Consider the following 12,362-nt stretch of genomic DNA (forward strand, 5'->3'; position numbering starts at 1 on the left):
CAAAAGTGGTTCACTCAAGTTTTTAAACAATTCCATGTTTATGTTGTCTTCCCCTGGTAAAGAATTTATAATGCATTAATGATTCCTTTTTCATAAGTTCCTTAATTTTCAAATGACGCAAATTAGTGACTGATGCCCTCTCAAAAGAAATAGGTTCAGATATGGCATTACATTTTAACTGTTCTGGAATTGTACAATTTATGTCATTTTATAAGGTTTATACAGCAATTGAGGCGGGTTTCAGAATATGGGCACATAGGCTTATGTGTCCTTTTTCCAAAGATTGCATTAATTGCCCTCTGAGCACGAGTATGTAACTTACTCTTTCTAGGGGTGCTAGAGTGTTTTTATATTAAGAAAAAAATCAATATGTATCTTTGTTCTGGCAATAAAATATTATTATTATTATTATTATTATTATTATTATTATTATTATTATTATTATTATTATTCACTGCTGGAGTTCATAGGAATACACCTATCACTTTTCATTTCTTGAGTATAAAACAATGGGGCAGGAGAGTTGTTTATGCAATGATGCTAGGGGTGAGAATCGTGCATCCTGTGTGCATTGGTCATTCACTAGTCATAAGTGTATCATTCTGTCCATACCATGTCGTGCAGTTGGTTCGACTGTTTACAGATTGGAGGCCTACAGAGTATGTGCTTATTGGTGATAGTGTTTTTATGTGTAACAATTAAAAAACTTACCTTGTAATTATTATTAAATAATGGAAGATACTTGGAGTAATTCTGAAGGAAAGAAGAAATGTAAGATATACATGGAAACTGTCATAATGATGTTTGATACTGTAGAAGGACAAAATAGAAATTCGACACTTCTAAAGTTTTCTACTTGATTTCCCCAGGTACATCAGGATGAAATAATCCATATGTTTCCTGTTTGCAGCCACTGATTTACACAATGTGAGAGAAACTTTGGACTCATGAGATCTGCTATGAAAAAAAAAAAGAAACCATTGAAACTGCAAAACCATAGTTGGAAGCTATGGCAGTATGCAGAAAACATCCTAGTAACTTTGAGGTTGTAATGGCTCGTACTATTATAAAAAAGTAGAATACAGCTTTAATGCCCTATTTCATGAAGACTACTTCATCTCCTAGACGCAAAATTTACGATTATGAAGTATGTTATGGTGAAATACTACAAAGTGAATGGTACTGTTCTGTGCTTACAACCCCTTATGGATTTCCTTCAACTATATCATCAGACTGAATAGAAATATGATATCAAACCTACGACTGTTCCATTCCCAACAATCAGCCAAGCCAAAGTTGATGACAGAAGATCTTTATTTAAGTATTTAAATGAGGACGTGAAATGGCTAGAATTTGTCCTCAAAGAATCTCATAATGTATAGAAAAACAAAATACAATAGAACTTCGTTATAGCATCCTCGTTTTGTTCGACACCTCGCCTATAACGTCAAATATTCTATGGTCCCAACTAATTTCCCATAAGACATATGCTTTCCTACCTTGCTTACAACATCATATATAAGTGTATCCACATCGTATATAACATCAAAACCAATTTCACTTTTGGGTACTAATGTATGATCCACTTTATGCCAAGAATATGCAGACTGTAATATTTTTAATGCTGATGAAACTGGCATTTTCTTTAAATTGACACCTGACTAAGGCATTATGAATTGCAAAAAGTTCAATTTCATTAAGTAAGACATTGTAAAGATTACAAAATAATCATTAAGTATGATTTATTTTGGGTCGAAATCTGCAATTAAGACGAGATTTAAGTTCGACTTAGATACAAATATGACTTATCTCGATTATGAATTCCAGCCTTAAAGTATGACTTCATAGCTTACTACAGGCTTGTCAAGGACATGGGCCACACAAAAGGGTTGTGGCGAGTGTGGCAATCATAGCAACTGTATCGTCGTGATGTCGTTGCCTACAGTTTGATGTAGAGAGAAAGATCTACCAGAACCTATAAAAAAAAATACGAACTACGTCCTTAGGATACTTACAAATGTTACAACTTTCTACGTTCAATTTATATTTGCATGTAAAGTTTAGAACTCTGTGTACCACATTTCTGTTCATATTTAAATAGATTCACACAAGTGGTTTACTCAGAAGCTGTAATATTAAGCATGCTTATCATAATTAGTTAAATATATAATATATGATTGTTCTTCCCTTCGCATAATAAATGAGATATTTTTACTATTTTGAAGTATGAAAAATATGCTTATAGACAAGGACTTTTTGAAATCACAGAAATTATATTAATCATACAATTCAAATATACAAGAAAATTAAGTGTTGTACAGTGCACAATAAAATTGTACTGTAATAGTGAACAAAAATCAGTATTAACAAATTACAGTACCAAGATTGTACATCTTTGCTTTTGCTGAAAAAACTGTACTATATTATTATTATTATTATTATTATTATTATTATTATTATTATTATTATTACTACTACTACAATAATAACATATTTCATATATTAAAAAATGCAACTTTTTTTACGTTTACTATGATAAATTCAACTCTTATTATCTACAATCTTTTGAGTGTTAAGCTTTATAATTCCAGAAAGACAAATTCGAATACTGCTTCTTAAATTAGCATCAATTAATTGTTCCCTGTATTGATTTTTGAGTCTCTTCATAATTGAAAAGTTTTGCTCACAACCATAAGTGCTTCCGAACATTGCAACAATTTTTGCAGCATTGTTACAACAAATGGTGGAACTTTGACAGATCTAATTCTTTATAAAATTGGATTAAAGTAACTGAGCTAGAATTATTAAAGTTTTCAACAAGATGTCTAGTACACCTGAGGTCAATGAGTTTCATTTGAATACCAGCATCTGAAATGGTGTGAAGATCAATAGAAAGTGGAGTTTCGAAAATAGAAAAATGGTGTTGTAATTTTCCCACATCTTTGAAACGCCAATTGAATTCCTCCTGGAGCTGTTGCAAAGTGTCACTATATTCCTGCATTGCACCTTCATCTTTCATGTTGGTTACTTCTAATGTGGGAAAATGATGAACATCTCTGTTGTTCAAACACTCACTCCAAAACCTTAATTTCATTTTGAAAGCACAGATCAATTCCAACATTTCTGTTACTAAACTTTGTTTCCCCTGAAACCTAACATTCAAGTCGTTCAGATGACCCATAATGTCTGATAAAAACGACAGATCTTGAACAATTCTTGGGGATTCCGTATCATCCATACTTGTTTTTCTTTTAAGAAACTAATTATAGGTGTCAGCAGTTCGAAAAATCTTTGTAACACTTTCCCTCGGCTGAGCCATCGAACATCACAGTGATAAGGGATGTTGCAATGCTCCTCAATAGATTGCAGTAAAGCCTTGAACTGACTGTGATGTAATACACTGCTCTTATGTAAGTAGTTGGTAACCTTTATTACACGATCCATCACAGTTTTCATGTTAGCACTTTTGCACACAACACTTTCTGACGAATCAAGGAATGCAACACATAAATTCAACAATGTCCTTTAGTTTTGTTTTTTAGTCTTCCCACGAAATCTTTGTTTGCCTCTTGCATCACCCATGCCCCATCCGTGGTGATTGCAGCAAGATTTCCGCACTTTAATCCTTTACTCGAAATATGTCTCCAGTTGTGGTCCCTTTCATGGGAACTAGATCAAGAAATTTCTTTATTATGTCAAAATTTTCATTTACCCCCTTAATAAAGATACACAACTGAGCTGTGTTACTTGTGTCAGTACTTTCGTCCATCGCAAGAGAAAACCATTTCAGATCTTGGAGGCTTTCCTGCAATTGTAACTCTATATCTGATGCCTTATCTTTCACCTTACTTACAACTGTGTTTAGAGATAAACAAATTTTTTCGAACTTCTCTTTTTCTGCTTTGGAGATATTGTCAATTGCACTGCTGAGGCACTCTTTTATAAATTCCCCATCTTTGAGCAAATTAAATATTCTAAATCATAAGTAGTCTTAAGCAAAGCCCCCGACATGTTGATTTCACTACAGTTAGGCTCAGTTTTTCAACATTTAATCAATCTTTCTCGATCGTCTTCACTAGCATTTCCATATTCTCGTTTATGCTTACTTTCATAGTGAATAATATATATATATATATATATATATATATATATATATATTTTTTTGTTTCAAAAATTGTTTACATATTAAACACTGAATGTGCTCTGCTACACTTTGGCACAGAAATTCTTTTTCCCCACTTTGTGTCAAAATAATGTCTTAAAGATGATGAAGCAATCGATTCTCCTGCTTTGCACACAGCTATCACAATGTACACTCCAAGAGACCTTACACTCTGACCATTCACTGACTAGTCAAGCGACTTTTAAATTCGAGGTATAAGGGGAGCTGTCAATCATCTAGCCACTGTAGCAGAATTGAGCCACAGGTATGGCAAATGCCATCTATTGCTCACTTTGACATGCCTGGCCTATTATGTATACCATAATCATATTTTTAACGTGTTTCAATAAGTACAACTTAATGAAGTCATTCTTATTAAGCAAATAAGACACCGACTGTGAATACCGGCTGTAATGTTTTATATTATACTTTTTTTATAACGAAGTACTGTTTGCATACTAAGCATTGTATATGATTTGCTACAAGCCTACATAAGAACAGATTTTCTGATTCCATATTAAAAAATCTATGCAAAGTAGAAGACGTAGTGCAGATCATCTCTATAGATTTAGATGCAGCCATTTCCTGGACTTCAAGTTCTTATGCCTCTGCCTGCCAACACGCTGTACTAGGCGCTCGAGCCATGAGAGGCCTGGGTCCAAGCTTGTGGCAAACCTGTGGCAAATGCCACCAGTGGCCAAGCTTGACATGACTGGGATAGACTGTGCAAAAGATGAAAATTTGATGGATCAAGATCAGAAGAAAGATTGGAGATTTTTGAAAGAAAGATTCTGCGAAGGATCTATGGCCCAACATTTGAGGAAGCTCTCTGGAGGAGGAGATGCAACTATGAATTATATAGACTTCTAGGAGAGCCAAATATAATCAACACAGTTAAAACAAGCAGATTGAGGTGGGCAGGACATGTAATACGCATGGACCTAAGTGAACCTTGTAAAAAAAATTGTAATAAATCCGGGAGGTCAGAGAAGAAGAGGTCGACCGCACTTGCAGTGGATTGATGGAGTGGAGGAGGATGCCAGAAAGTTGGGGTGCAAGAATTGGAAGGCTGCCACACAAGATAGAGATGGATGGTGACAATTACTGAGGGAGGCCCAGGCCCACCAAGGGCTGTAGCGCCGATGATGATGATGATGATGATGATCAGAAGAATAGGATGGATGTGGAATAATCTTCCAACTGAGCTTCTGGATAACCGCTTTTGTAATGTTAGCAATAAGTGGATAGATATCACTATGCTGCATAATCACTTGATGCAGTCTTCCTGGTCATTTGTCTTGAATTGCGGCCTCAAGGTGACTAAGTTGTGAGCAATAAATCTCAGCAGTCAAAATAAGTTCCATAGCTCTGAATTAATGAACCCAGAGTTTCAATGTAGGGAAATGCTTGCTATAATTAATTTAAGAATTGACCCATATCACCTATTCACTGAATTTCAATTTCCCATCATTTTAAAACCTACATTCCAACTATGTTACCACATTCTCCAAAATTTCGAAATGCAGTTGCTTATATTTATAAGGAGCACCATCTTTCAATAATTCATGTCTTCTTAGAGAAGACAATGAATCTGATCTGGTAGCAGTTTCAGCAGCCTCCCATGAATACATTATACTGCTGATGACTTTCTAAGTTAAAAGACACAATCTGAAATTCAGGGGTTCAGTGGAAAAATGATTCATCTCAACTGGAGTATGTTTGGAGATAAATAGAGTTTTATTAAATGTAATATTGCATAAAATATATAAGCTGTATATTAATGATATTTAGAATTATTTTAATATATATCACAAACTTTATTCCTGCAAATGTCTATTAATCTACATATTATAATTACTGTTTTAATCAATTAAAGATATTAAATAAATATAATTAAATGGCACTAGAATAAAATTAAATGAAATAATTAAATGACACTAGAATCAAAATTAAATTAGATACTATACTGTAATATATATTTTGCAGTAATAACTTAATAATTAATCTATATCTTCAACATTTACATTACTGTTTTCAGCGATACTATTTGATTTAAGGTCATCATAAAAAGCTTGATACACAGGAGGTACAAACTTTATCAGAGTCATAATGTCCTCATATTTTTCTTTCTTTATTTCCCTACCATCAGGGTATTTTGTAGGCAACATCACATTATGTAGAACAGGTCACTTTCCCTTTCCTTAAAATCTCCAGTCTTCATGTCAATGACTGTGAAAGGTTTGCTCACACAACTCTTTGTTATGAGATCAGACCACTGTCCAGGTGTGTATACAACTTGAGTTCTTCTTTTAACTTTTTCTAACACCGAAGTCGGCATCACAAGGAAGAAAGGTGTGTCCTGGCACAAGAAATTTATGTTGAATTTCTTCAAACCATCACAATCTCATGATTGAGAAATTCTTATTTTGTCCAACACAAGAATCACTATACAATATCATTTTCCGTTTTCCTGCCCCTTCTTCAATCAGTGGTACAGCTTTCAATAGGCAGCTGGCTATTTCATCAGCTCCCCTTGAAGCAACTGACTCAGGCCAAACACACATTACTGCATTATCACTATTACATACATGGATGCCGAAGTTGTATGTCCATAGTTGAAAGAACACACATTCAGTTGATAAGTGTGGAGTTGGAAGAGCCTGTTGCAAGTCCATAGTGATCAGTAATGTATCACTCTCTGTAGCTCTGCATCTTGCCTTGTCTCTTCGAAATAATTCATAAGTAACCTCAGATTTCCGGAGATTAACTTCATATTGTGGTGGTTTTGGATCCATTTGCTGTGCTTTGTCACATACTTTGCATATATTCATTGAAGGCAACTTGAATCCAATATTATATTCTGTATTGAATATATCCCTGAAAACTTGTTCTTTGACAGGTTCTGTATTATTGTCTTTACACTTAGTAAAATAGACTTTGTACATATCTCATACTGAGTGGACATTTGTTATGTATGATTTATTGGGATTAGATCTGAGACTGTAATGCGATGTATATCTTGGAAAGCTGTCAATTGTTTCTTTTATGAACTATTTTTTTTTTCTTCAGATATGGTGTGTGATCTGTTATGTAACCCACGTTTGTCTATGGGGGGAAGTATTAAGTGTCTTGTCTGTAGATCCATTTGCATTGTTGTCATCTGTAATAAAAAGTATTTTACAAACCACACTTCCTTACGAAATTTATTCATAAAAATACAATAAAATATTATACTCATCCCTGAGAGTTCTTAAACGATTGCACAAAATGCAGTCCTGCAAACCTGAAGCTTGTAACCACTTTCAATTCGGAGAAAATACCTGAATGTTTATTTCTTTGATGAAATCTGGATGCACTTTATCTGTTCAGTGAAGATAAAACTATGAGTACCTAAAGACTAACAGAAGATGGTGTTAGGATACCTATACTATGCAGAACTAAAATTCAACCCTCGGTTGAGATGGGTCATTTTTCCACTGAGCCCCTCAATTGCGTTGATGTACATCTGAATACCATTTTTGTTTTCTTTTGAAATAACAACTCAGCATTATTAAACATTTTTTTGAAAGTTACGAGAAAAAAAAACAGAACTTTAATCGAGTAGGTGCTTCTCTTGCTGAATTATCATTAGAATCCGGAAAATCTATTATTTCACTGACAGCTTCTATTATTCTTGTAGTGTAGGCTTTCACGGCCGGAGTCTATAGATCTAGATTCATTTTCCGGGCTGAGAGGCCATGGTCTGTTGTTTGGTTTTCTACCAGACGTTTCGTCTGCAACTGCGGCAGACATCTTCAGTGGAGTGGTATCTGAGGTCGCAAAACTCTTCTCGGCGTACCTGAGGCAACTGATCCTGTGGCTGGGTGTGCGGGCCTCGGCCCACTAGTTGCACTATAAATACACCCGCTCAACCAGCCACAGGATCAGTTGCCTCAGGTATGCCGAGAAGAGTTTTGCGACCTCAGATACCACTCCACTGAAGATGTCTGCCGCAGTTGCAGACGAAACGTCTGGTAGAAAACCAAACAACAGACCACGGCCTCTCAGCCCGGAAAATGAATCTAGATCTATAGCTTCTATTAATTTTACCCTTTTTGTGTAAAATATAGAATTGATTTTGGTACGGTATATTGGAATTACACCTCACACCAATGCTTGTAGGTATACACGTTGTTCCACAATTCTGATTAGAACACCAGCACTCTTTGAGGATAATTAAAAAAAGCCAGGTATTCCATGAAGGGTAGAGAAAAATTTTTCGCATGTTTAATTTTAGAACAATTCTACTGCAAGGCTAAATTCAATCTATGTGTAAAACAGTGGGTAAATAAGGTTTGCAGAGCAAGCTTATTAATTTTAGTTTTCAAGCCAATTCAAGTCATTGACCATAACATTGCACTACCATAGGTTTGAGCCACCATCTGATTTTGAACTTTGTATTTCTTAAGAACATTGCACAGTACATTACACAAACCTTGAGCATTTCTGTTTTCACTAACATCGTGAAATCTAAAGAAATACTCTGAATTTCACCTTTTATGTCAACTAGTCTAACAGTGATAGAACATTGAGATGTTTCTGGGATATCAATAGTCTCGTCAACAATATAAGCAAAGAAAGGGGACATACAATCTTTATCCAATTAAATCTTGTATTTCCTTCTTCAGAGCACTTAATGCGTTCATTTTGAATGGTTTTGATATCCCATATTTTCCCAATGTTTTTTTTTTTTTTTTTTTAATTTCACATCCTTACTAACACTAGCAGAAATATAAATTTAAAAATTGCCACGATTTAGAAAACTTCCTCTTCATTATTATCTCTGAATTCAATTTCTTGCATGGCCAGGAGACATGTGACATTAATTAAATTTTCTATATTTCCTTGTTGAGTTTTCTATTTCTTCAGTGTAACTAATTTTTAACACTCTGTTCTGTTTACTGTTTAATAAACTACAAACGCTACATCTTTCTGATAGTGCTATCATCTGGATGTACTCCTACCTTACTGGCCACCAGCAGCGTGCCATATCTAATAACGGTTTCTCATCCTGGCATACTGTAGACACAGGAGTTCCTCAGGGATCAGTATTAGGCCCCTTGCTCTTCTCTATTTATATAAATGGAATTCTAAATCATTTAAGCACTGCAGATATCAAATATATGCAGACAATGTTCAATTGTATATTTCAGCCCGTCCTGATGCACTAAATGATAGCATTAATAGTCTTAATGAAGATCTTGATTCCATCTCTTCCTGGTCTCAACAATTTGGGCTTAACCTAAACGCATGTAAATCACAGGCTACTCTGTTCGCGAACCGTAGACTAATTCCTGATGTCAACGACCTGAATATTCCACCTGTGAAACTGAATAAAACAATCATCCTGTTTGGCTCTACTCGGAGTGTATTTCGAATCTAATCTCAATTGGGATATGCATATTAAATATACATGTAAGAAGGCATTCTCTATTTTCCATTCACTAAAAAGGTTGTATCATTATCCATCTAAATTAAAACAGACGCTGGTACAGACACTCATTCTACCTCACTTTGATTATTGTGATCGATTATTGTTCAGTGATCGCAGGATTGATTCCGCTCAGAAACTACAGCATGTTCATAACGCGTATGTCCGCTTCATTTGTAATGTTCGATACTATGATCATATCTCACCTTCTTTCGAGAAGTTATCATGGCTTAGGTTACATGAGAGGAGAAATCTGCACTCACTTTCTCTCTTATATCGAATTATGCATACTTCATCCCCCTATTATTTATTCGCTCATTTTCATACTCTCTCTTGCTATCATAATATTAATACTCGATCACAACGCGATAACATGCTAGAAATTCCACTTCACACATCATCTCTGTATTCCTCATCTTTCACTGGAACTCTCTGCCGCCTGAAGTCAAGGGCTGCCGAACATTGAAATCTTTCAAATCCAAGTTAGAAAATTATCTTATGACGAGTTGCCAAACTACTGTTATTGCAAGTTACCTTGAACTTTCTGAGCGGGGACAGAGGGGCAGAGGGAAGGAAGTGCATAACGTGGGTGGAGCCAACTGATTTGTTTGCGCATGCTCCGCATCATAATCTCTTGTCAAGAAACATAGGGCTATTTCCTTCACTGTGTACCAGTAGTGTTAACATGGAGCGGTAACCACAGGGTAATAATTATGGTGATATCACACCACTGCCCACAGAGAAAAATTAACGCTGTTATCCACGGCGGAGAAACAGAAATTATTGCAAATATAATTAAATGTTAAGAGGAAGAAAAATTAAACAAATGTTTGCTGGAACCTCTTGATAAGGAATATGAGAGAGCGGCTAAATACTCTGGCAAAAGTATTAGTTCCGTGAAGAGAATTAAGAATAATATTGAATTACAACCGAATGCACCTCACACTACTCCAGGAAAGAATAAGCATGTAATATTTAGAAATTATTGCTATAATAGTTATGCGTGTACTGTGATTGACATAATGAATGACTGTTGTAAGTTATTATTTTGTTATAGGTCTAGTTCTGCAAAACATATTACTTCATTCCAGAAGTGGATGACTTCGATCAACATGTCATTCGGGATACAATCGAAGAATTCTATCTTGTTCAGAAAGTAGTACCTACGATTAAGAAGATAATTCCGAATGGATGATGCCATTGACAAAATAATAATTAATTTTGGACCAAGCGTAGAAGACTATGACGATGATGGCAGTAATGATAGGGATATGGATTGTAATGTAAATTCAAATAATAAGCCTGTAAAATATTGTTATAAGAATATGTACATATCAGCTCTAGGTATAAATTATGTAGGCCTATATAATGTATAGAAATAGCTGCAGTAACTCCTCCATTGCAGGTCCCCAGCCCAGATGGGAGAGGAGGAGTGTACACATGATTATATTTAAATATTTACTCATTACAGGTTAATTAAAACCTGCTAAGAAACCATGTTCTCCTCTGAAAACTGGAGTGTCGTGAGATGATGATGTCTGTAATGAACCAAGTTCTTTTACAGTAGAGAGCCGTAAAGTGTAAGAACCAACATTTTCTGAAAAGAGGCACGTTACCCGAGGGAGAGGCATCCTTGCCGTGCCGTTACGTTGATGAGTACATGCCGTACCGAGTAGTTCGAAAGACAGACTTAGGGGATGTAAGGTTCAAGATAACTTGCAAGAACAGTAACTTACTATTCTGACAAGTTTTGTATTGCATGTTTCCACGTATTCACATTTTTTTATGTTCTAGTGATATTTAACTTATTTTATATTTTTGGTTTCATATTTCCCGATAATGGTATATCTATAATGTGATAAGTTGAGCTATATATACTGCCTGTGTCTCACGTCCTGAACCGAGAGTTCCCTAGTGCTTATAACCACGCCTCTTAGGTCTGCTCGGACTATCACTGCAGCTGCAGCGTGCGGCACAACAGCATATTACATGTTCTGAAAACATTATCCTATGCCATTGCAGGGGTCTTTACTGTTTATAATGATGGATACTGTAATCATGGTTACCACTATCGCTATTATCTCTGATGGCGATTTCCGAAAATGTATGTACACACTAGGCCACTATGTGTTCAGTCTGGACAACTGCTGAATTACCATATAGCAGCGTTTCTTAAAGTATGTTCCGGGGTTCCGTGAGCCCTATATGATTTTAAATTTTATTTTATACTTTTTTACTTGGTTATTTAACGACATTGTATCAACTACTAGCTTATTTTGCATCGATAGGATGGATGATAGCGAAATGGTATATGGCGAGATGAGGTCGGGGATTCGCCAATGATTACATGACATTCGCCTTATGGTTGGGGAAAACCTCGGGAAAATTCCAACCAGGTAATCAGCCCAAGGGGGAATCGAACATGCACCCGATCGCAACTCTGGATCAATAGGCAAGCGCCTTAGCCAACTGGGCTGCTCCGGTGGCTATTGTACACTTAGTGGATACTATAAAAATATATAAATGTTACGAAAATATAAATCAATAATAACATGAAACCACTGATGATGATGATGATGATGATGATGATGATGATGATGATGATAATGATAATAATGATGATAATAATAATAATAATAATAATAATAATAATAATAATAATAATAATATTCCAATAATATGCGTAATAACAATATGTTTAATGAACATCTAAAATGGAAAATACCCATA

At 35.2% G+C, this 12,362-nt stretch overlaps 1 protein-coding gene across 13 annotated transcripts in view; it reads right to left on the bottom strand.

Moving 5' to 3' along the window:
* Positions 1-12,362, bottom strand: part of LOC138700143 (U3 small nucleolar ribonucleoprotein protein IMP3) — a 180,663-nt gene that overhangs the window by 108,426 nt on the left and 59,875 nt on the right. Inside the window, exon 5 of one of the 13 annotated variants that reach the window (XM_069826511.1) lies at positions 6,038-7,322. The exons of 10 other annotated variants lie outside the window; for them this stretch is intronic. In XM_069826511.1, the coding sequence (XP_069682612.1) occupies positions 7,206-7,322 (117 nt within the window). In that variant the 3' untranslated portion in view covers positions 6,038-7,205. Of the gene's footprint in view, positions 1-6,037; positions 7,323-12,362 lie in introns of those variants that run through there. 2 more of the 13 variants (XM_069826523.1, XM_069826510.1) reach the window with 2 other exon arrangements.

The sequence above is a fragment of the Periplaneta americana genome, chromosome 5 (assembly GCF_040183065.1).
Source record: "Periplaneta americana isolate PAMFEO1 chromosome 5, P.americana_PAMFEO1_priV1, whole genome shotgun sequence".
In the NCBI taxonomy this organism is placed as follows: domain Eukaryota; kingdom Metazoa; phylum Arthropoda; class Insecta; order Blattodea; family Blattidae; genus Periplaneta; species Periplaneta americana.